The sequence below is a fragment of the Mixophyes fleayi genome, chromosome 11 (genome assembly GCF_038048845.1).
Source record: "Mixophyes fleayi isolate aMixFle1 chromosome 11, aMixFle1.hap1, whole genome shotgun sequence".
NCBI classification, from domain to species: Eukaryota; Metazoa; Chordata; class Amphibia; order Anura; family Limnodynastidae; genus Mixophyes; species Mixophyes fleayi.
The window spans coordinates 79,748,102-79,774,048 of NC_134412.1; the positions used below are offsets into that span (position 1 = coordinate 79,748,102).

At 41.3% G+C, this 25,947-nt stretch overlaps 2 protein-coding genes across 2 annotated transcripts; one reads left to right on the forward strand and one right to left on the reverse strand.

Annotated features, from left to right (window-relative positions):
- The first annotated feature begins 189 nt into the window (after positions 1-189).
- AP5B1 (adaptor related protein complex 5 subunit beta 1) lies at positions 190-9,239 on the forward strand. Its single transcript, XM_075191049.1, has 3 exons — positions 190-305; positions 1,759-1,950; positions 6,112-9,239. The coding sequence occupies exons 2-3, from the start codon at positions 1,801-1,803 to the stop codon at positions 8,743-8,745; spliced, it is 2,784 nt and encodes a 927-aa protein (XP_075047150.1). The 5' UTR covers positions 190-305; positions 1,759-1,800; the 3' UTR covers positions 8,746-9,239.
- An 8,502-nt stretch (positions 9,240-17,741) lies between these two features.
- On the reverse strand, positions 17,742-25,177 carry C11H1orf50 (chromosome 11 C1orf50 homolog). Its single transcript, XM_075189879.1, has 5 exons — positions 25,038-25,177; positions 24,201-24,316; positions 22,006-22,092; positions 20,447-20,578; positions 17,742-18,237 (listed from the first exon to the last, which is right to left on the reverse strand). The coding sequence occupies exons 1-5, from the start codon at positions 25,069-25,071 to the stop codon at positions 18,052-18,054; spliced, it is 555 nt and encodes a 184-aa protein (XP_075045980.1). The 5' UTR covers positions 25,072-25,177; the 3' UTR covers positions 17,742-18,051.
- Positions 25,178-25,947: the final 770 nt, after the last annotated feature.

Genomic DNA, 25,947 nt, shown 5'->3' on the forward strand with positions numbered 1-25,947 from the left:
ACAAGCTGTGGTCAAGATCAGAGTCACAACATCATTCTGAAAGGAAAAGTGTCCTTTTCTTTGGCTTTTATTGGAATTATGTACATTTTTTGGCTAAAAGGAAATAGTAAACGCGTTGCCCATATCAAAGATGGCTGTCAGTAATGCGTCATTTCCGGACAGCTGTATAGAGCTTCCTGTTTTATTAGTTTCATGCTGTCGCCTGATTTCTAGTACCAGAGGGAGTGAGCAATGTGCAGCCCGGGACTGATAGTACATTGAGTGGCCCCAGAGAGTGGTCTCACCTGTAAGCATAGACACACAAGGTAATGTTTATATGGAGGGTGTTATCCTGTGCAGACTGTTGTACTCTGTGTATATAAGCACAGTACTTCCAGACACATGTACTTTTGCAAAAGTGTTTTTGGTTGTACAAACAGAACACATTTAAATGTATTTTAAAATAGTCCTAAATGAGACCTGTGAACAGACCACATATACAGGCATATTTTATACAGGCATATTTTAATTAAGATGCAGATTTACACAAATGTTGCAAATGCCATAGGAGGACAATTACCTACAGGGTAATGGCTGCTTCCTCTAGCTGTGAGCAGATGACCACTGATTTTTCCGCTGCAACATTTCTGGTTGTACAGTGTGTATGTGGTAACTATGTTCTTGCATACCTATGACATCAGCATTTCAACACTTGTTCCAGGGAGGTGGAATAGAAAAGCTCAACAGGAGTGTTGGTAAATATTGTGCAAAAGAAAAGTCTAAGTTGAGCTCGTCCACATCCAAGACATAGATATTTGGTTTACAGAACTACTTAAGCTAGGTACACACTACAGAATTTTCCACCAACTTTTTATGCCGATCGATTTTACATGCGATCGATGGTCCGCTCGCTCGGTCCATGGACTGCATACACACTAGCCTTGTTTTAGAAGATAAAGGGAAGAGCGGACTTCCCTTTAGCGACTTTTTACAGGCATGTTGTTGTGAGCAATGATTGCAATTTCGTACTCACTGTTGTGGATCGGTCGGGAGTTTATACACACTGTACAGCGGTAACTAGATTGGAACGAAAATATTAAACGGTGCGACGATCGTCCATTTTGGCAGACTTTCAGCCTTCGTGTCACTGCACACACTGACCCGACTTTTGAACGAACGGTCGTATGTCGGCTGATTGAGCCGGTTATTGGATGAAAACCATGTATTGTGTACCTTTAGGCATTGAAGCAGAGGAGGGCTGGAAAATTTCAGCCCGGGGGCCAGGACTCGACTCAACAGCCTATTAAGATCATTTTAAAGGGAGAAATGCAGGTGGCCCAGCCCAAAGTAGCCCACAGTGGGACTGACATGCCCCCCCAGCCTACCCCTACATTGAAGTGTGATTGGCAACCCAACACCTTACTAATTATTTGTGATGTTTAATATTTAACAGCCACTATTGCTACACACAGTAGAGTCAGTCAATATTTCAGCTGAACCAAGTATTTACTTATGGATTTACTAGGATCTAGTGATCTCATTGAGGCCCCATATATTTATGATGTTACTAGTTAATTCGTAATGGGTGCCTGTGAAACACAGTAATGCCAGTCCTTAGTTTTTGCATTTAATTATATGAAATATTTATTTAAACCGTTCTCTATATTAATAATTCAATTTGTTGTTTTGTGTTGTCCCCAAATGTAAAGCGCTACGGAATATGTTGGCGCTATATAAATAAATGATGATGATGTTACATATGTTTGACATTGATTTCAGGTCCCACCCCTGGATTTCTGTTCAGGTTACTTCTGCAGCAACATGGCAGTACGGAACAATATCAGTTGGACCAAGACTGTTTCATCCTTTTGTTCCAATCCTAAATCCTATTTATCCAACACAACAGTGGAAAATTTTCTGGATGAGCTATTAAAAGATCTTAAAAGTGAAAGCTTGAATGAGCAAACAAAGGTATGGGATTTTTACAGTATCTGCAAAATGTTAGTCGGGCGATTTAATCTATTGAACAAAACCGATGTCATGACAAGTAAAATGGGAATTGGGTGAGAGTAATGTTGGTATTTTCACAAAGACCTGTCAAGTCCCCTGTTTCAATGTTTCCATGCCCTAAGTAAACTAACTAAAGACTTGCCATTTATAATTGATTTCTTTACATTTGTATTGTATTACTTCAAAGTATATGATATGATTAGTGACGTCTGTTAGGGGGGTGGGTTTACATGTTTATAATCTTTGTAGGTTAAATGTGTAGTCAGTCTTATTCTGCCCTAGAACTAAGATTCATGCATTGCATATCGGAAGAATAAATTAATTTAGCTTTTTCAACACTTTCTAAATGCTTCAACATCTTGATGACATGAACACTGATAGCCAACCGCACAAGAATCATAATTTACACATATAGTCATACCACAAAGATATTATTTATTAGGGGCCTATTTATTAAACCTAACTTTCATGTCACTTCCCCGAAAACTGCTGCTTTCTGGGAATAGACGTCAATTGAAGTATTTGCCTCATCTATCAACAGTGCATTGCAGTCCCCATATATGTCTATGGGGACTGCTATGTACCGCAATTTAACAATGAATGGAAATGCTTTTACACATATGGTAATGTACACCAGCTCAGGCTGCCATACATTACCGTTTCTGCTATATTTCAGCACTGTTCAGCTCTGCTCAGAAGAGCAAAGCGTTACAGCGCCTGTGTGGAGGGATCACATGACCCCTCCCTGTTGCACAGCGCCTGTGTGGAGGCATCACATGACCCCTCCCTGTCACACAGCGCCTGTGTGGAGGGATCACATGACCCCTCCCTGTCACACAGCGCCTGTGTGGAGGGATCACATGACCCCTCCCTGTCACACAGCGCCTGTGTGGAGGGATCACATGACCCCTCCCTGTCACACAGCGCCTGTGTGGAGGGATCACATGACCCCTCCCTGTCACACAGCGCCTGTGTGGAGGGATCACATGACCCCTCCCTGTCACACAGCGCCTGTGTGGAGGGATCACATGACCCCTCCCTGTCACACAGCGCCTGTGTGGAGGGATCACATGACCCCTCCCTGTCACACAGCGCCTGTGTGGAGGGATCACATGACCCCTCCCTGTCACACAGCGCCTGTGTGGAGGCATCACATGACCCCTCCCTGTCACACAGCGCCTGTGTGGAGGGATCACATGACCCCTCCCTGTCACACAGCGCCTGTGTGGAGGGATCACATGACCCCTCCCAGTCACACAGCGCCTGTGTGGAGGCATCACATGACCCCTCCCTGTCACACTCCGCTCTCTGCAATAATGAAGTGCAGAGCAGTTTTCAGACGAAGCATGCGCACAAGACTTCTATGGATCGCACAGCAGCTTCGGGAATGAAGAGGCAGTGAAAAGGTACGTTTTTAACTTCACAGGAACAGCAGTTTTTCGTGACTGCTGCTCCTGTGGAGATTTTGTAATAAATATGAGAAATAGTTGAATCCTTATCAATGCGATAAGGATTGAAAACTATTTTTCATTTTATGCGGCTGTTATTAAATGTGTCCCTTAGTGAGGGACTACAAATTGCAGGGGACTATACATCTGGGGGGACAAGCAGGCCTAAAGCACAAGAAAAAGTCACTTTTCTGGTTACACTGACAACTGGGATTTGTCCCATGCTGTACTATACATAAATAACATTGCTCTATGTTCATACTCTCCTAAATTCTTCTAATGCAACTTCTGGGCAGGTATAATATTCATGAACCTCCCATGTACTGGCAAGAGCATGCTCAGTGGGCTCCTGAGAACCTTTAAGTGGCATCATCATGTAGGAAGTTGCCAGCACTCTGACTTTGAATATTTCAACTTGTATCAAGATCAGTACTGCGACAGGAGTCCTATAGTTCATCTGCTCCAATCCCTGCTTCAACAACACCCCAACAAACCTAGTTCTCCCCCTCAGTCCATTTCCCTAAAGTATAGTATTTATGTATTTCTCATATCGGAACATGTTTTGGTATAGTATTAAGTCAGAGAATATTCAGTTCACATGATAGCCCACAGTAGCAGCTAATATAAAGGGCATGTTCATCTTTCTAGAATTATTTTACTCTTTCTAACGTAAGTAGACATAAAGGGGCATATTCAATTAGGTCCTGGGATCGCGGTAATGCGCCGGACCCGGGCACGAAGGTAATCCACGGCACCGCAATAAGGCTGATTTTCCTTTGAACCCTATAGGGCTGCAAAGGAAATCCGCGTTATTGTGGTACTGTATTACCTTCGGTAATGTGCAGTCCACGTGTTACCGCGATTACGGCGGACCTAATTGAATATGTCCCAAAGAGTATTTTGTAAATACAAGGTCTATAACCTGCCTAATCTTTACCATTGGTTTGATATGCTTTCTAGCAAAATATGTGCACCGCTAATGTAAAGATTTCCTTTTTAACCAAACGGCCACCTCGTCTATATCTGCTGCATGAGGCAGATGACTTGGCAGTAGAAACATGTTATGTATGCAGATCACTGCATACTTGTTTCTATTCGGTGAAAGAGAATCGTCACCTGCAGGTAGCATTAGATACACTCACTAAAGATTGTATCTAACAGAGGAAACTACTAGGCTGGCCCTTGCGTGCACAAAGTAGACCATACAAATGGGTAAAAATAATGTAATTATTATATGTAGCCTTCTAAGTAACTGATTTAGGGAGGATAGGACTTTTTGAGCTGATTGTCTCAAGGTTGGTATGTGCGTTACTAACTCTACATTGGAATAGGCTTTTACTATACAGATTACAAAACTGCATGGCAAGTATACTCTGAGGATTATTTACAATTTAATTATATACATATGTTAATTAAAACATGCATATATACATCAGTGATCCTGTCTAGATAACGTACTTTCCATACACTTATCATGTAAATAGCTTCTGCTATGCTGATTTCTCAGCTGGTATCGACCACAGTGTAACCCAGGGGTGGGCAAACCTGTCCTCAAGGGCCATATCCAGTTCATGTTTTTAGGATTTCTGTCTGTAGAAACAGGTGGGATAATTACTGACCCAGCCAAATAGATTAACTCAGCTGTACATGATTAAAGAAATCCTAAAAACATGAACTGGATATGGCCCTTGAGGACAGGTTTGCCCACCCCTGGTGTAACCACTCCTGAGCCTGTGGCTTAAATTACCGTGGACCTGGAAGAATGTTTGCAAAACACTTGATAGTGGATGCAATAGGTTAGTTTTTGCAGTGCAATGTCCATTTATCTCCTAACTCATGGCATTTGTGGGTTGGGTACTAAATAACGAGTTAGAAATCACCAACATCGCTTATCCCGACATGATGATGACGATGGTGTCATTGCCGACTTCCTCATATTCACGACTGCTGGAAAAAGTGACCTTTAACAATTTAGACTGATTCATATCCCGGGACACACAGAATGCTGTCAGTTTGACTGCCGACAGTTTTATTGCTGGTGTTCAGGGGGCAATGCAAGTAGGCGCCGCCTGTACAATGCTTTTTACTAAGCCCTTGTACATTCTTTAAATGGGGGTGTGTTCACCAGAGGTAAACACAGTTTTTGGGGTTTTTTTTCAAATTGTGATCAAATGATCATATTAATAACACAATTTCTGTCCCCATGGGCATTTTAACAAGTATGCCACGGTACGCATTTACTAATATTTCCTTGCACCATACAGAGGTGCACAGAAACATTAGCGGAGATTCCTTACCGTAATAGTCTGCTATGTATGCAGACGGACATGGCGCTGAATGGAATTTGCCCCTTAGGGTTCTCTCTCAAGCCCCCCTCTCAGCCTATCTGTACTCACTGACTTTGGTGTCGGTGTCTGGCTGCACCCATTGTAGGAGAGGCCATCAGACACAAGATTTCAAAGAATAGCTCTAGGAATCCCTGAAGCTTGACAAGTCAGTTGCCACCTGTCACAGTCAATTATGTTGTGTTTGGGTTTTGTTTTTTTGTAATTATTTGCATCTTAAACTTGTATAACTTGTATTTTAAGTCCTTTTTTTCCTTTTAAAATATGTCAATATGCTTTTTTGTATTAGTGACTGTTTTTTGTTTTTGTCTTGTTTGGTTTTTTTTTAGATTTTAATGCTGAATATCCTCATAGAGTTTCCTACACTCCTATGCCCGGACATGACAGCAGGGGAGGTTACCGCAGAGATTCTTATGAATATTTTACAACAGATGTCCAATTCGGTCAAAAGTATAACTTTCAGATGCCACCTGCTGCTAGCGGTTGAAACTGTTTTGATTACAACTGATAACTTCGATTGGAATTGCAAACCAGCACAAGAGTTTGCTTCCCTGCTAATGCACATCATATCTGACATTAATGACAAGAAGCAAGGGGCAGCCAACAGGCCCTTACGTGTGACAGCTTGCGAATGTCTGCGAGAGCTGGAAAATTGCTATCCTGGACTCCTATCCCAGAGACTGGAACAGTTATACTCTATGCAACAACAAGAGCTGACCGGTGCACATCAATCCTACATATTACTGTACAGCATAACGCTAAAGAACGCAATTCAGCTTTTGGCACAGAACGAGGGACCATCTCGGGGCACCCTCAAGCAAATGCTGATGAGCAATGGCAGCTTTGTATGGAATGCTACAAAAGATCTGAGGGAATTACAACCTGCTTCAGGAGACCAACTTTTCCTGCTACCATCCAGCAATGAGACAAAAGAATTGAAGTCTATCCTGGCTTTAATATTAGAGGACTCGTATCTCCTTACAGCTGTGTGCCAAAACACCCTGTTTTGGCAAATAATACAGATTGTGGCCTTGGTCCGCACCATATCGCCCGTGGTTTTTAAATCCCAGCTCGTACGCTTGTTTGGCACAAAGGATATATCATGTTTTCACAGTATTCTTCAAATGAAGGCCGTGTTTACAGACAGTCTGTTCACGGCCGAGGATGAACACTTCCTTCTTCAAAGACTCGTAGGGATGACGCAGCACCCACTTCTCGGTACGCCAATGAAACTCTTCTATTTGGACTGTCTGTTACATTTTCCAGAGAACAGACCTCTCAATTCGAACCCTGGTGAAAACCTGCCTGTTCTACTTACGGTCCAAATGACATCCACTTTGTTCCCCAACATTTTCAACGATTGCAGCACCATGCTCTGCAGGCAGAACTTGCTAAGCATGGTTTATCTGGAAAATGAGGGATTTCATGCTGAGAGGGGTATAGGATACTTGTTTGAACATCTAATGTCTCTTTATATCATGGTAGACAAAAATGCAGACAGAGAGCTTACAGCCACCTTCTTCCGTGCTGTATATCTGTTTGTCCAATACTTTCATTTTTGTGAGCATCACATGGAGAATCTAACCGAGAGCCTTTTAGACTTGTATAAGAGCAATAGTTGTTTGGCCCTTTATTTTATTAACCTAATTAATCAGATACAGAATCTACTGGAATTTCAGGCTTGGCCGATCTCTTTGTCAAAGGCTTTACAAAGACAGATAGTCGATATTCCTATGGATAGGTCGGGCATGAAGGACCTTCGGTGGCATCTCAAGGTTCTTTCAAGAGTTGCCCAGGAGAAAACCATTCCCCAGACGAGTACAGTTGTGTTCTTAAGGCGTGTGGTGTTTCATTCTGATCTGTGCCAAAAAGGAGACTGGGGATTAGGGAACGCTCTCTTGTCCGTGTGCAAGCATGTCCTCCAGCATGAACGTCTTGATGTCGTATTTATGGATTTGGCCAATCTGTTACAGTATCTGATGCATCACTTTGAAGACATTGATATCAAAGATCGTTCGCGTTTGTATTACATTCTCCTTACCAATGTGTCAAGTGAGAAGCTTTGGAAAATTCTGAACATGTCTCCCACAGGTGGTCAAACTAAAGCCAGATCCTTGTCTTCGATTATGACCGAAAGCGAGAATTTCTCTACCTTACTGACCATTCACAACACAGGGAAAGACATTCTCCAGTTATGCCCAGTTCTCGATGACGCAAGTATCTTCCCGTGTAGTGCAAAAGAATCTACAGACGAAAGTACATTGGCTGAATACCCTCTTCAAGAATATTACCAACAACTCGCTGACCACCGTACTTCCTTGCTTGCCTTAAAGTACCACTTGACTTTCAAAGAAGACATCGAAGAAAAGTTCCACAAACTGTGCTGTATTGTACTTCAGTTTTACCTGACAGATGGTTCTTATGAACCAATAGGGGACATTAATGTTCCGTGCCTGTACATTGACCGAAAACCACCTGCAGTCACTATTAACTTGGTCCCCAAGGATCCCTATCCATCTGTCTTGTTTGTGAATGCCACATATAGTACTCAGGATGGACTAACTTATCACACAAGGCTTGATCCACTGCCTGTAACGTTCCCAGAACTTTTTGTCCCACTCCCATTGCCAGCTCCTTGCCCACTAGATGCCCGTTGTCACTTGTTTGGCCAGCTCTGGGATGCCTTGACGCCCGATGACCGGAGTCGGCCTACAGAAAGCATATTCTGCTACAAGATGTCAAAATCATGTCTCCGTAGCATTGTGCTCTCTCATTTCTCCAAATATGTTGTCTCTTATCATGATCACGAATACAAAATTGGTATACTTCTACCCCCCCACTTTCATATATTAATGTATGCCTGCATTTATAAGGACGTCGCTCGCTTTGAGATTAGAACTGATAACTGGAAATTACTGGGGCATTTAAACGCTCACCTTCTAGATGTGTCTTGTAAGACATGATTTAAAGGCACTGCTTATTTTGTGGCTGCATTGATTGTTAATATGTGTGTGTATATACTGATGGCCGGCTATTGCTTCAGAGTTGTTTAAAACTCTGATCTATAGAAAATATAATTTATGTGACATACTGAAGTGCACTAGTCATTCTGTTTTAAATACGAAAGAAGTACAATGACATAAAAAATATATTTATTTATTAACAAGTACGTTAAGCCACTAATTTCATATTTACTTACGCATGCAAACTTCCTTTTGGGGTTGTCCTCTTACTGCTGTGTGACCCCTGTTTGGTAGAAAAGCTGAAGACCGCTAGGAGTCCAAGCTAATGTAAGAGGCAGCACACAATGGGCTGTAACTGGACCTAGAAAGGGAATGTTGCTTTAATATATTACTTGTGAAATAACAAGCAAAACTATGATGTTTTTGGTACATATTTTATATATTCTGTTTGTTTTGTACAGTTTGTCTTTGCAAAAGAAAATCTAATTCGTATTGCTCAAAGTTTTATTTTTCAAATCATTTTATATTATAAAACTTTTGCAAACTTATGGATGACTGGTTTTTCTTGACCTTATTGTTGGTTGACTGATTTATCTATAAAGGGGTGTTGTCTTAAACTCTTCGTTATAGGCCTTATTGTGCACCGTGCAGATTGCATACTGTTAGGCTAGAGGTATATTGCAGGGTTTCTGTGATCGCAGGGGTTAAACTTCCTGTGCATAAACCACAAAGCATCATAGCTTTATGGAAACAAGTGCATGATGCTTATTAATGTCACTGGAGGTTGTATACCAAAAGTGATTGTGTGCAAAACTCATTTAATAATATATATATATCTAATATATATAAGCCTAGCGGCGTGTGTTAGTCTGTGTGTGAAAAAAAACAACAAGCTGCAGCGCCACCTGCTGGGCGGAGTTATACACTGACCTACTAAATTCTTAGCATTATCTAATATATAAAAGTAAAAGCCTAGCGGCGTGTGTTAGTGTGTGTGTGTGGAAAAAACTTTTCTCAGAAAGGGCTCATTCAATTGACCTGAAATTTGATATACTAACATTATTTGACAAAAAAATTAGAATAGTGAAGTCAGTTAACTTCCATCATCCCTCCTTCCCCCCGTGGGAGGGGTAGTAAAGGCTAAATTTACGAGTTGAGGGCTCAAACTCATTTTTGTGAGGTAATTCTACCTCATGAACACACATTAAAAAGGGTGCTTGCGTCGGGAAGTAACGCTCTTCCCCTGAGGAGGCCTGGGCTAGGCCCAAATGGATGACAAGAACCTTTTTAAGACCTTAAGTAGCTTGATTTGACTAGAATGCATGAGTATCATGCACGCGTTATCTTGTGTGTGTGTGTGTGTGTGTGTGTATATATATATATATATAATTTTATACAAAGCAACTAAATGTAATTGGCGATGACTTGGAACATTTTGTAAATGGATAGGCAGCGGGAAGCCCCCAAGTTGACCTCGTGCTGGAGGTAGATTATGTCTGGACTGACGACTCTCACTGATGTAGTAAGAGAGAGAGGACAAGTAATTGAATATGGAGACTTCCCTGAGTGTTGGGAACTGGGTTTGCACAATATACATATCCCATCATTTAGTGAACTTGTGTTTTTAAAACAATATAGAATCCTGGCAAGATGGGGACACCATATAAGAGCTGCTGAGAACAAGGTTATCACACCTGCTCCCAGTTAAAAAGCCGGATGGCTCATGGCATAGAATAGTGGACTACAAGGACCTAAACAAGCAGGCACCCATGACAGCACCTTTCCCAGATATAGTGCCCATTGTAGAGAGTATATAGTGATCTGTTTCATTCACTATATACCGGTGATGGGCAACAGACACCCTACCAAGCCTTCACCTGCGGTGCCCAAGCTCCTTCCTCCATTAGCCTCGTCTCTGGCTTATTATCTGCTTTATGTACTAATGAGCTTTGCCCATGACTCTAGCTAATTGAATAAGAGTTAGGGCTGCGGGTGTATCACGGCAGGTCATAAAGCAGAGAATAAGGCTAAAAATCGAATTCTTTGACTGGTCACCTTCGGTTAATGTTGCACTTCTGAAGTGAATCATGTTGCCCATTACTGCTTTTGACCCTACCTTTACAAGGCCAGTTTACTTTGACATGGAATGAGCACCAGTGTACTTTCAACACGATCCCTGATGGTTAAATAACACCTACCATATGTCAGGGCCTTAAACATGAACTTCAAGCTTTCCCATTATAGTGGTGACTTCTTGATCAGAGTCTAATACTGCTGTACAAGGGTAGATACATTCTTGTGGTATAACATATTCACCTCTTCAGGCATCAGCCATGAATGTAATATAGAAGCTGACCATGACTTGGCTTCAACAAGAAATCGAGACAGATAACAAAACACACTTCTCAAGGGTAAAGCTGGGTACACACTACACTGTTTTCGTCCAATAATCGGCTCAAACAGCGAACATACGACCGCTCGTTCAAAAGTCGGGTCAGTGTGTGCCGTGACACGATGGTCGAAAGTCTGCCCAAATGGACGATTATCGCCTCATTTGGTTGGTCGTACCGTTTAATATTTTCATTCCAATCTCGTTTCCGCTGTGTAATGTGTATAAACTTCCGACCGATCCACAACAGTGAGTACGAAATTACAGTCATTGCTCACGACAACATGGCTGTAAAAAGTCGCTAAAGGGACATCCGCTCTTCCCTTTATCGTCCTAAACAAGGCTAGTGTGTATGCAGTCCATGGACCAAGCGATCGGACCATCGGTCGCATGTAAAATTGCTCCGCATAAAAAGTTGGTCGAAATTTCTGTAGTGTGTACCCAGCTTTATTCAACAGTAGGCCAAGACTAGAATGTACTGTGTTCATACCATCCTCAGGTTGAGCACAACAATAACCCTAATAATGGTCCCACCCCAGTCTAGGTTTGTAGGTTTACTCCAAGGTTTTTTTTTTGTTTTTTTTATAATGTCTAAAACTTCAAGAAGGCTGTGGGGTACTATGTTATTATCATAGATTTGTAAGACGCCAAAGTGCTCCACAGCACCCTATAGTAGGGAAAATAGGAGGTACATAAAACGGGACATAAAAGGTAGACAATATAAATGCAGACATGAAAATAAAGGGTATGGAGGACCATGCTCATTTGAGAGCTTACATTCTAAGTGGAAGAGGTCACAGCTGAACCAAGAGGAGTGACGTATCATTGGGGATAAGGTAAGCTCTAAAAAAAGATGCTTTTTCACAGAGCGTCTATAGTTTTGAAGGCTGTGGGAAAGCTTGATTGGATGTGGTAGGGAATTCCATAGGTGGGGAGCAGCACAGGAGAAGTCTTGTAGGCGGAACTGAGAGGTGATTACCAGAGAAGAGACAAAACAGAGATATCAAAATACCCTCCCTCCCTCTTAGAACTAAGGTTTGAGATGTATGAAGTGGTGGTGTGGAGGTATTTATAGGTAAGGGTGAGTAATTTGATTCTGGAGGACACATGGAGCTAGTGTAGGGATTTGTGTGGTGGAGCAGTGAGAGAGTAAGATCAGTCTTGCAGCAGCATTTAGGATGGATTGAGGTGTGGATATATGGGTGTTGGGAATGCCAGGTAGCAGGAAGTTGCAACCGTGAAGACGGAAGATGACGAAAGAATAGTTAAGAGTTTTGGTACCATGTTGAGTATGAAAAGGGCGTATATTGGCAATGTTTTTAGGGTGGAGTTGACAGGACCGAGTGAGAGTCTGGATGTGAAGAACAAAGCAGAGGGCGGACTCAAGTGTGACACTAACACAACGGGCTTGGGAGACTAAGGAAATTGTGGTGTTATTGACACCACAAGTGAGGGAGATTTGAGGGCAGGTGGTGACTCTGGCAGGATGGAAGATAATGAGCTCTATTTTGGTCATGTTGAGCTTTAAGTAGGGTTGGGACATCAATATGGAGATAGCAGAAAGAGAGGTTATGAGATAGGGGAGAAGTCTGTGATGGGAATATAGATTTGGCTGTCATCAGCGTAGAGGTGGTACTGGAGACCGAATAAGAGAACGGTTTCACTGTACACTTAGGGAACTAAGTAAACGCTCAAGAACACAGCCTTGTGGGACCCCAACAGATAGTGGTAGAGGAGGGAAGGATTTGCCAGAGGTAGAAACGCGAAAGAGGCAGTTTGATAGGTAGGAAGTGAACCAGGAAAGAGCTGTCACAAAGGCCAGTGGAGTGCATGGTGTGTAGAAGAGGGTGATTAACAGTGTAAGTTAATTTAGACACCCCATACTTTGAAAGATACCCGGTCATGATTGACACGCGTTTCTTATAGTCATGCAAAAGTGTCTATTTTCAAATGCGAATCTTAGGAGAAATCCGTAATCAGTGGTTCAACTTTTATTATAACAGTAGCAGAAGATGAATCCCAGTGTTTACATCCTTCCTTGACTGCTCCAATAAGCTGACACATCTTGGACTAGCAGTAATGGGAATTGCTACATCTTTTACGGCTTTTTCTTGAATCACACATATCTTCATCACATATTGAGAGCTGGGATCCACCAATAGAAATTCTAGATGGAACGCTAGATGCACTAGAAGCTTTCCTGACTTAGACGTTGAGTAAGGAATTCCGTACATAAACGAAAATACCAGAAAGTTACATCAAATCACCCCCTCTAACAGGCGGTAGAATATAGCTGAATTACAAGTACACTGTTTGATGAGCTGTAACTGTGGTTTTTTGGAACTTCTCTATATCTAAAGGACATTATTGGCAGTGGAATGAATGACTAAGAAATCAAACAAGATTTATTTAATCTGACTATATTTGATTTTTTTATCTAAGTGTATGCACTGTTAATTTTATCTATTTTTTTCTGTTTTGTATGGTATATGAAAGATTGTATTTAGCGGAAGTGCTCCAATTATCTACATTGTCACGAGACGCGGCTCCCCGGTTTCTTCAGACGTCCCGGCCGTCTCCATGACGACCGGGACGTCACTTCCGCCCTCTACGTTCCGGTTGCCTGGGCAACAATCGGGGCGCGCTGTTTGACTGCCGCAGCGCCCGGCCAGCTGTTCTACAGCCGTGCGCATGCACGCAGTAAGGAACCACTATGTTGTCTATCCTGTGGGGTTTTTATACTGGGATGTTTATTGGGAGATGGTAAACTCCTGCAGTTTCAGCTTAAAGGTTCTTGGACGGCGGAATACTTTATATTATGTTTTACACACTCTGATTATGTAGGAGGAGGAGTCTCGCTGGCACTCTGCTCCTATTGGTTCCTCTCACTACTTAAGGCAGTGAGGACAGAGCCACATTGCCAGTTATAGCTCCCAGTGTAGCTAGGCTCCTGTTCCGTGTTCTTTGCTTCAGTGCTGTATTCTTGTTTGGACTTCCCGTGTATGACCCCTGGCTTGTTTTTAAACCTTGCTGTATTGCCTGTGACCCCCGACCTCGGCCTTCTATTTGGTATCGCTGTCTGCTGCCGGCCCTTGACCTTTGCTTGGATCTCACGCTGCTGTGTACTACTTCACGCTACCCCTGGGTTCTCCCCAGTCAGTGCACATTACACGACCCTCCGTTCGTCTGCAGCCAAGTCTGTCCCCACCACTGGGGGCTCCAGCGAACACCAGACTTCGGAGCAGACTCCGGGTTTTGTCGTGCTGACTGAAGGAGTTCCTAACACATTACCTTTATATTAGGTTCAGGATGCTGACAATTGGGTGCAGATGGTCCAGCAACCACAGAGGTGGCAACAGCAATGACGACTGGGCTCTGTGGGCAGCTGAACAGAGATGGGAGTGCTGTATAATTTAAACATGCTGCAGGTAGACATAAGGATATCCTTACAAAAATTAAAGGACCAAATGGGGTTTGAGGTTACAATAGGTTAATAAAAAATGGGCAGAGTAGATGGGACAAGCGGTTCTTATCTGCCGTCCAAATCTATGTTTCTACGTTACATTCTAAAACAGCCTTGTTTTCGGTATGAAGTCGATCCTTAGCGCTGCTGTGATGTTGTTAAGAAACGTCTTATTTTTCAGAAACTTGCAGTGCTTTATATTTGTGAGAATAAGGTAAAGTAGGAGCTTGGGCAAAGAGCCGAGCCAGGGCACAGCTCACTCTGCCATCTAAGTTAATGATTTATAAAAAAAAAAAAAAAAATACAGGGAGAAGGTTAAGTGGGTTATTATAGGTGATGGGAAGAGGTGAGGTAGTCTGTGGTGGTTTTAGATGGCAAGTGATTGCTGGAAACCAAACATTCTACGTGGGAAGTGACCAACAAACTTGGACTTCACCTAAAAATCTCCCTTTTCAGATGGTCATGTTAGATGCATTATATTCTATATCTCCAATTTGCACCTATGCACCAACTGAGCAGTAAAGTGGGATAATATAAAGGGGATTTTCTGTGGGATTCCAGATTTACTAGACTGTGATTAATTTGTTTCGGAGCTCTTCTAAGTATTACATGATCATGGGCATGTCTGAGACATACTTATTATTAGGGTGATTCTGTGTTAGTAAGACCTCTGTGACTGGATCACTTATAAATAACTTCTGGTATAAATTTATTTAAAGGAAATAACGCAGGGCGCCTATTTATGATTGTAAATGCACTTATTTTTCATATTGTGTATATTTTGGTAAGGGAAATCTTGCTTGAACATATCTTCCATGCTGAAAATCCTGTGACCTACAGATTAGACCCAAAATCTAATCCGTTCTTGGCTGTTTCTGAGGTTTGGACCAAGCTTTTCCGGTACCACCGCTCTGCGTGCTACCCTGAAGTCCTGGACAGTGAGAGAGGCCAGGGGGATCCATCCACAGCAACCCTGATCCATAGTAAGAGGTCAGGAGTAGCAGCCCAGGTACACCAGTAACAGTGTACACTCGCAGCGTCAGTTACCCAGAAGAAACCCGGTACTGGATGCAGGTAAGGAGTCCAGTGGTGGCAGCATTTGTAAGCCCCTCCTACTGCGGCAAAAGGGCGTTTGGGATAACGAAAAGGGAACGGTGGCAAAGTAAGCCCAGCCAGTTCCCAGCAGCAACAGACAGGGTGGCGTAAGTGGGCCATCCTGTCACAACCTCTGAAAGCCAAAAGGTTTGTAATAGTAGCTGTGCTTTTACACTGAAGAGAATGGGTATGACATTAATTTGCAGGGAGAATTAATACTGCTAATTAAAAAAGGAGGGAACCAGCGGTCAGCTGGAGGTGGTTAGGGAATGATTGGATATTAAAACCCAGGGTAGGGTATCCAGTCCTTGTAGACTTCAATAATTGGGAGAAAGTATTGAGTGCAAAAAGGGACAAATGGTTGAAGTACAGACAATTAAGGGCTATGGATTGTTTGTTGTGGATAATGAAACTAATTTTGCGCTTGAAAAGGACAATGGCTTCTGGTCTTTATCCCACTTGCATGCATTGCATTAGTGTTAAAATGTATGGGTAAAGCACACGGTATTAAACACGAGAGGGTATGATGTCTTGGATATCAAAATACCTTCCCCGTGCAAGGATTTAAAATAAATATTTAATGTGTATCTTAATTATATGTTCATGAAATACAAATTGTTTCAAAAGGTTATTTTTCAGAACAATCTTTTCTTCCCGTATACGATATCCCTTTTCAGGCCAACCAAACCTGAAATACTATTTAATAGTTGATCCATTACTGCGCATGTAATTTTCCCTTCACTTCTTTGAACAATCTACCCTGGGTGTCAAAGGTGGGACGCAAGCTTCAGAATCAACGTTCCAGTCCGTGCTGGTGCATCAATCCTCTGGCTGTAGGGACATGGTGCTTTGCGGCCATCTGTGTGGGTTGCCTCCCACAGTCTAAAGACATCTGGGGGTAAATGTATCAAACAGAGAGTTTTCCGGCAGCTTTGAAAAACCAATCCGATTCTAGCTATAATTTATTTAGTACATTCTACAAAATGACAGCTAGAATCTGATTGGTTGCTATAGGCAACATCTCCACTTTTCAGACCTGCCGGAAAACTTGGGGCTGTACATTTACCCCCTGGTTGGTGAATTAGCGCCTTACTAAATGAACTCTGGTACATGTTTCTGTCACAGGTATAGTGGCTTTTAAGCTTCGCTAGGATGCTGTTTCTGAAGAAAATGTTATCTAGTGGGACAGTGCTGTAGAATATGCTATCATTATATAAAGGATATTATATGGAATAATGCACTTCCTACGGTGACTTATGTATATTACGAGTCAGAAAAAAAGTTTTATACCAAATAAAATTAGGAGGATGTAGGACTAGATCTGTCCCTCTGCCATTATGCTTACGCATCTAGAAACAAATTAAGTTATTTATTGCTAGCTTCTGCACTGTTTCATAAAGACACTTCAAACTCTATGAAACAAATGGCCTGCCGCTTATTAGTTTTGTCTTTTATTGCAGTGTGCTCGTGTAATGATACTGGTTCATTTCTATATGCCTTTGTACAGAGAACCTAATTTCTGAATGCTTGATTGTATTAAGTTTCCATATTTCCATCCTTCAGCAGTAAAATGAAATAACATCCAGAAACAGAAATGTTCCAAACACATTATTTTGAGATGTATCGAACTCCACTTTTTCCACCTTGCTGACATCAGTGCATACTCGGTCCGTGACCACCTCTCTGGAGGACCATTTGAGGGACTGGAGTCCACAACTGGGACATACATGTTAGCTACTTCCTGCTTATCCCTTTTAGATCGCACCCTTACGTACATCTTTTCAATGTTGGTTACAGCCTCACTTGTGTCTTCCTGAGGTTGTGACAGTAGAAGGACATTGTGGCTCTCTTTATTATAGCCAGTGCTTGTATAATTTTAAATATCTATAATTGGCACTAGAATTACATTTAACGGGGACCTGGTTGCTGCACAAGGTTTTCAAAGATAAGTTTTTCTAAGAAATACAAAGCTCCACAGCCTCCTACTAATCTTGGCATGCCCTCTAAAATGTGCAATCTGTACTGGAAGATCATTTAAATATCGCAGACAGAGATTTATTTTTTTTTATTTGGCAGGAAAGCCCTTCAGCTTCTTCAGTACACCCCCATCTTTACAGCTCCTCCGAATAAAAGGAGCAAAGCTCTATAGTCGGCACAGTCTTCATGGACTAAGCCATAAACATATCAATAGACACAATCAGCCAATCCTAGTCAGAGGAGAGTACTAGAGGCCCATGCTGTGGAGGAATAATGTCACCATGACAGAAGAAAAGACAAAGCATTGGGCAGGTACACCAGCCAGAGGTCCACCGCGTAGTGGTCTAGAAACATGTGCATGGCTTCTAAGGATCATGTAGGTTTAATTTGTCAGTCCTCTGAAGTTGGGCTCCGCACATGATGGAAGGGCAATTTGCTCCTTCAGCAACTTATCGATTATGTTAATTTCTGCATCTCGCTTCTCAATGTTCTCAAAGGGAGTCCAGGACATGTCATGTTGAAGTTTGTATGCACCAAGATATTCATGTGGACAACTCGAGCCCCATTCCTAAACGGGAAGAGAAAGAAAGGTGACCTGCCACAAATATTATGTTCTTAAGGATTTACGCAAGATACATAACCAATGACGTCCTATTTGGATAAGGTGGTGGAATCTCTGGACTTCCAATTTACATGAGGCTGGGCGGTTTTCACTGGGAAAGCTGAGCTATGATGTCACCAGGAGCTGGCCGAACACTATTTGTTTGTCATGAAATCTCTGCAATCTTTTCAGGGGTCTGCTTGAATTTGTCTGTTAACATCTATAAGAGGAGACAATACTGCAAATTGTCTGGCATATGATTAAATATTTAGAGTTTATGGATAAACCTCCAAGATGGGGCTGCATAGACCATGCAGCCCCTAACAATTACGTGGAAATACAATGTGTACGGCCAACTTATTTTCTACCTTTCCAACTTTAAGCAGGCACGTTAAAGATACAATAAGATACCTTTCTGTCTCTACTAGTTGCAACAACCTTTGTCAAAATGCTATTTGCAGAAATGTCATCATTGCAATGTAAGCTTTACACATGATCTGCAATATTAAAAAAGGAAGGTGTTTCATCTTGGAAGAAGGGTGACTTCTATGACCGCATCTGGTTGTGGTTTCAATCACCAGTAAGATAAATGTTTCTTATGTAATCCAAATTACATATTTCTTTGCAGTCTGGACCAACTGGAATACTACAGGTATATTAAGCGGGCCACCATGATATCTGTGGGAATATATTAATAGACTGTACTTGAAGATGCTTCCTAGGTCTTAGACTTTCATTTACAATCAACTGATTCAGAGTTACATGTCGGACGACTGCATGGTCAAGGCCTACGAGGTTTCCCACACACTTCCCTATCCACATTCCCTTAGGCACGGTGCCTTGTAAAACATCAGCTGGACTCAGAGGATCACTGTAGCTTATACCAAACGTAACCCAATAACAACTCTCTTCAAAGTCAATGAGGCGACTTCTTCTAGGCATGGTGTCATAATATTGGGCAACTGAGTATGCCCAGCCCTTTTATATACAGCGGCTATATAGAATACTTATACCCATTATGCACATTTTATTTTCTTACATCTTGGCATGTATTCAATAATACTTACCAACGAGCAATAGAAACCGTTAAGGGGCTGTTCCATCAGAACTTGGTATGATGAGCCTCTGCAAGATGTTACAGTACTAAAATCGCCAAGTGCAGCAATATTTACTTACCGTAATACCTGATAGTGCGCACAGCCACAACATTAGGCTCTAATGGTCTTCGTGCACAATTAAACCCCCCCCCCAAAGTAATTTAAAAAAAAAAAAAATTATAAAAACAAAAACGACAATAATTGATTATAGAAGTATTCACCCGTCTTGCTAAAATAAACCCTGCAACAATTAGTTGTCTTCACAGGCCACATAATTAACTGAGTGGAATCCACTTATGTACAATCAAAGTATTTGAATTGATTTAAAAATAAATACACCTTGCTGTAAATTGTCCTAACGTTGGTCCATTTTCAAACAAGAGCTTCATCACAAATATTCAGGCCAAATCTGAAGATGTTATTATGAAGCACCAATCAGTAGAAAGATAAAGGAAGATTCTAAAGACTGTGAAGATCCCGCAAAGCACTGTCACGTCCGTCCTAAAGAACTGAGCACAAGTGTGATCTTGTCTAGAGCAGGCTGTCCTCCAAAACATCAATGCTTGAAGGGGGGGGGGGGGAATAGGCCTATGGTAAATCTGACATGCTGAGTGCTATGTTTGGCACAACAATCCAAGGACACCATCCTTACCGTGAAGCACGGTGATATGGGGCCGCTTCTCTTCTTCCAGAACTGGGAAACTTGTCAAAATAGAGGGCAATTTGGATATAGCAAAGCTTGGAGGTAAACCTGCTGCAGTCTGGAAGAGACCCGAGACTCAGAAGATTTATATCCCAGCTGGATAATGACATATCATACAGCAAAGCCAAAATTGTTGTCGTTTTTTGGTTTTTTTTTGACAGTATTTTGTATTGATCAGTGGTAATAATTCCTGAATAAAGCTACTGTGATTCCATTATGTAAGAAAATAAAATGCGGATATTTTATACCTATTGTATATCCAAATCTATAATGTTCCCAATTGTACATCCCTATACGTCTAGCGACTTCTAAATGCGGTATATAATGATTTCAAAAGCAAATCTAACTTTACTGTGCTGCAAACCTGTTATCTTACCTTAGGAGAGAGAATTGAGAAATATCTCTGCCCACTTTCCCGTCTATAGAGGTAATAAATATTCCCTGGTCTCTTCACAACATTGCAGGCTGCGTGGTGTAAGTCTGCATCTCTCTTGGCTTCCTCTAATACCTGGGTACATTGGAGATCATTCATAGGGTTCTCAGGTTACCAGATAATATGATAGACTATTTGCAACAACGGTAAAGTCTTCTGAGCAGGGCGCTATATATATTTTATTTATTTTTAGTATATGTGCTGTTCGTATTCTTTTAAAAATTGTACAACACTATGATAAAGGCGGGGACTGTATAAATAAATGTATAACAACAAGTTAACCCGTGCATGATACTCATGCATTTTTTTGTCAAATAATGTCAGTATACCAAATTTCAGGTCATTCGGATGAGCCCTTTCTGAGAAAATAGTTTTTTCCACACACACACACACACGCCGCTACACATGCAGGGGCGGATCTAGAAAATGTTTGTTCCCCGGTGGGGGGTGTTAGGGCGGGGCGATTTAGGCCCCGCCCCCTTTCCGACTTCTGAGGCTGCCGGGGGCTGCACAGTATGTGCAGGTCCGCTCGGCAGTGACAGTGTGTTTAAAACACAATCAGTGCAGCCGGGCAGCACACTGTCACTGCCAAACGGACCTGCACATACTGTGCAGCCGTCGGCAGCAAACCCCTGCTAGGGGGGGCGATTGCCCCGATCGCACCCCCCTGGATCCGCCACTGTACACATGTGTGTTCATGAGGTAAAATTACCTCACGAAAATGAGTTTGACCCCCCAACTCGTTAATAATGTCAGTATACCAAATTTCAGCCCTTTTTGAGGTTTTTTTTCCCACACACACTAAGAATTTAGTAGGTCATGTAACCCGTGCATGATACTCATGCATTTTAGTCACATCAAGCTACTTAAGCTGTTAAAAACTCCCCACTGTCACCCCCGGCAACCACCAACCACTCCCCACTGTCACCCCCGGCAACCACCAACCACTCCCAACTGTCACCCCCGGCAGCCACCAACCACTCCCAACTGTCATTTCTCCTTCAAGAAATATATAGGTCAGTGTATAACTCTGCCCAGCAGGTGGCGCTGCAGCTTGTTTTGTTTTTTTCCACACACACACAGACTAACACACGCCACTAGACATTTATATTATAGATTTGCCTGGCAAATACAATATCTATCCCTTAAACAAAAGCAACTTTTTAATTTTTACTACAAATATCAGTATAGTACACTTCCATTTAAGGCAAGGTGCAAAATGTATCCCATTAAGATTACAGGATAATAATAGACCTGTGATACCATCGAGATGCCAGCAAAATTCAAGTCCTTTTGCAGAAAAATAAAAAGACAAAAAAAACCAGGGAGAACTGCAAGCATAAGTAGGTGCACCAGGTTACAAAAGAGCACTTCAGGTTTACAAATTATTATTATTAGATTTACCAATAAAAGAAGAAACCATTAATATACAATTTTGATGCAAGAATATTAGCATTATTGTGTCACTATTCCAATATATTTGACTAGGTTCCCATACTTACCCTTCTTGCTTGTTCCTGTAGCACTCGGATCTGCTCCGCTATAACCGTTAGTCTGTTACAGGCATTGGCTCTTATGAAATCATCGGCCTATGGGTAAATACATTAAATTAAGCCTTTTCCCAGGACACACAATCTGACACTGTATGTGAGAACAAGGGGTGTATCTACTAAGCTGTGGTTTTGAAAAAGTGGAGATGTTGCCTATAGCAACCAAAGTCTAGTTATCATTTATTCAGTACATTCTAGGGAAGGACAGCTAGAATCTGATTGGTTGCTATAGGCAACATCTCCACTTTTTCAAACCCGAAGTTTATTAAATATACCCCAAGTGTCAAATTACTGAAGTTTCATCAATAAAATACATGTTTACACAAACAGGTTGCAAGTTTATTTATTAACAGATATCTAATGTGAAAGATTTCTATGAAATAGAAGAATCCATGTAGATAAGGAGGCATGAGCATAACAGTGCTACATTGTACAAAGTTGTGCAAATCTTGCCCATACACTAGGAGATCCGATCGCTTGGCCTAAACAAACAAGATAAAATCTACTGCCAATTTGGACACAAAAAGTTGGTGATCATATTGGATAGATAAAGCAACTGGAGTACAGACCAAGCAACCTGACCATATGGGGACTAGTTAATGAAGACCAGATTTTCTATCAGTCTCAGTCAGAATACAGGCTACACGTAGTTGTGGACTTAATGGAAAAGAAAAAAAAAAAATCACTCTGCACTACAAAAATGTGGCATCCAAATCGCTGACTACATACATAACTGAAGCTAAAGGAATTTTTTAACCCCATTTTTTCAGCTGTTAAGAGAGCGATTTATGGGTATATTTACTAAACTGCAGCTTTGAAAAAGTGGAGATGTTGCCTATAGCAACCAATCAGATTCTAGCTGTCATTTTGTAGAATTTACTAAATTAATGACAGCTAGAATCTGATTGGTTGCTATAGGCAACATCTCCAAATTTTTCAAACCCAATTTAGTAAATAAACCCCTTAGAGTTGGATGCAAATACACTGCACATTGTAATTTTGTGCGGCACATAACATTTGTCACGCTGCTTGTGCCCACAACTTGCACCAGTATCTTAGGCTATATGTATCTAACACTTTAACCGAAAAAGCCCACAAATCTGATAGCTGGTTAGGGTCTATTTCTTACACAGATAGCTAAGAGCATATGCTTCAATATTTCTAATCTATCATTTCATCACTAATCACAGTGGTATCATGGCTCCAAGGGGAATCCCAAAAAGTCCTGAGGGCTTCCACAAATAAGAGAGAACTATAATCCAAAATCACTGCAATTAGTGGTGATGTCAAAACTAAGCGTATGTGCTACTCCTATAGCGAAGAAACCAATGGAGTGGGATGGATTGGAACATTGCTAATGTGCCAGGATAGTGTGGAATCCTCCCTAGATATGACAGTGAAGGCAATATTGCATTAAAATTTAAACAGAACTGTAGTGAAGGGTTAAATATTACACTCCATGCTTTAAATATAAAGGATTATTTTACTGGATTTAGCGGTCTTTTAAAATAGGATATAAGAGACCATGTTTTCAGCTGTTCCCAGTATGTGCCGTGGAATAGCCCAGTTTGCAGAAAAAGCTAGTCACTGACAGTGGTTGTTACAATGTTATTTCTAAACAAATGAAAGTATAAACTTATTATAACGGGACTTATTGTGTACAAAAAAGTCTATCCAGACACAAGTGTTAAAATTTACTTGCTCAGCCCCAAAGTGTCTGACATCTTTATTTAAAACATAGGCAACTGTGCAGGTATGCTTTAATAAAATGTCATCATGTTTAGTGTCCAAGAACGTAAATTAAAATACATGGGACAGTTATTTGGGTTGATGCAATGTTTCTGTAAAACCACTGGTGAAATACGTCTTTTTAGAAGACGTGCATCCTCCATGTGATAGGGGACAAAATGAGAAGTATAGCGAGTTAATGCAGGATTTTACTCCACTTAGTTCAGGCCAGGCCAACCTGTGGTTCTCCAGGTGTTGTGAAACTACAAGCCCCAGCATGCTTTGCCAGTAGAGAGCCAGCTAAAAGCTGACAGGGCATGCTGGGGTTTGTAGTTTCCCAACACCTAGGGAGCCACAGGATGGCCAGGCCTAACTTAGTTCAATGTAAAATGTTACTGCGTCTTTAAACTGCCACAGACCTTCTGCACTTGCTGTGCCAGTTCCACCAGGTTGGATGGATCTCCCACACGATTGGTCTGATAGGTGCTGACTAGCTGGAACCCTGAGGGATTTGAGTTACTTTCGACAAGAGTCACTGAAAGATAAAAGATCAAATATTTGTAAATGAATAGTTGTATGTTTATCATAGATCCTAAAAAGAGAAAAAGTTCTTGCAAGGATTAGGAAGGATGCCTGCATTATATACAGTATATTTGATAAATACTTAAAGAATGTCCAGATATTCGCTACTTGGTACTTTACATGCCAAGCAAAAAATCCTGTCAAACACTGAGGAGTCCTTATAAGAGGGAAACAGTAGCTCTTTAGTGAAAATTATGTTTCAGCACTGTGCCCATCAGGCAAAACAAAAAAAAAAAAAAAACATATACTAGGTAAACTAATAAAGCGTTGTCATTATGCAAGTAAAGTAATCCCATGAGAAAATAAATAAATTGCTCAGTTCATTTAAAATATAAACAGGTAATGGTAATATTAGATATGGGATATAGTGCATGCTCTTCCAGAAATCTCAGGGTTCAGTAAAGCTATTTCTATACAATTTTTGAGTGCAGTTTACAGAGCACTACTGAATGCCCATGAAACTTAAATATTTAAAGCAATTGGAACAAGTCTACATGATGATCATACATTGCAATAATGGGGTCTGTAAAAGTAAGTAACTGATTGAAAAAATAGTGCATAGAAGTCTCTAAAGAGTAATAATTATATTTTAACGAATTCAAGTTATGCAACATAGCCTAGAAGTGAATACATATCTAACACGTTGTCAAATAAACAAAGTCCGAATATTTTACCAGTAGTAATGTGTCCATTTTGCGGGTTATCCATGTTGCTCTTACTCCACAGCCTAATGCCTGCGTTTTGCTCTGCTCCGTGAGAGCCGCGCTTGTGTTATAAAATAGCTGTAATGCTGACTGCTGGGAACACTGAATCCCCGACAGCCATCTTTGTTTAGGGCAACAAATCATTAAGTTTGCATTTATTTACATAATTGGTTACTTCCCATTGAGAATAACGTTTTACTATTTTACAATAAGAAGAAAATAAATCTCTGCTTTAATCCACAATTCCACTGCAACATCGAATTACCTATGTAGTAATATGAGTTCATTAATTTTGCCATCAATACGTCTCCAATACGTAGGGATCACATGATCTTTGCTAGTACATGGTAGAGTCGTCTTAGCTGCAGTAGTAGTTTATGTTGTAAGAAGAAAAAGGGGATTTATATGTTATAGAGTTCAAAATCGAAATATAGTATTCGTGATCCATCAGTACAGTTATAAAAAGCATACAATTTGTTTGTGAAAAGCCATGATGCACTGCAATGGCCTTTACTAATGTCAATTACAGACTTTAAAACGTACATACCACACCTTAATATCTAAAGCATTACTTTTCAGGTAATCATGAGGTTTATCATTGTAAATTCTGTATCAGTGGCATTGTGCAATTTATTGTTCTATCTTCGATATGCCAATAACTACCTGACTCACACTCTGCCCCCTCTGCATCTCCACACACACACTCTGTGCCCCTCTGCATCTCCACACACACACTCTGTGCCCCTCTGCATTTCCACACACACACTCACTCTGTGCCCCTCTGCATCTCCACACACACACTCTGTGTCCCCTCTGCATCTCCACACACACACTCTGTGCCCCCTCTGCATCTCCTCACACACACTCTGTGTCCCCTCTG

Excerpts from the sequence above, each read along its gene's own strand:
- AP5B1 (XM_075191049.1), top strand. The coding sequence starts at position 1,801 with ATGGCAGTACGGAACAATATCAGTTGGACCAAGACTGTTTCATCCTTT. Across the intron at positions 1,951-6,111 it reads GCTTGAATGAGCAAACAAAG|ATTTTAATGCTGAATATCCT; the intron begins GTATGGGATTTT and ends GTTTTTTTTTAG.
- C11H1orf50 (XM_075189879.1), bottom strand. The coding sequence starts at position 25,071 with ATGGATAACCCGCAAAATGGACACATTACTACTG. Across the intron at positions 22,093-24,200 it reads TGGCACAGCAAGTGCAGAAG|GCCGATGATTTCATAAGAGC; the intron begins GTCTGTGGCAGT and ends ATTTACCCATAG. Across the intron at positions 18,238-20,446 it reads TCTCAATTCTCTCTCCTAAG|GAATGGGGCTCGAGTTGTCC; the intron begins GTAAGATAACAG and ends CTTCCCGTTTAG.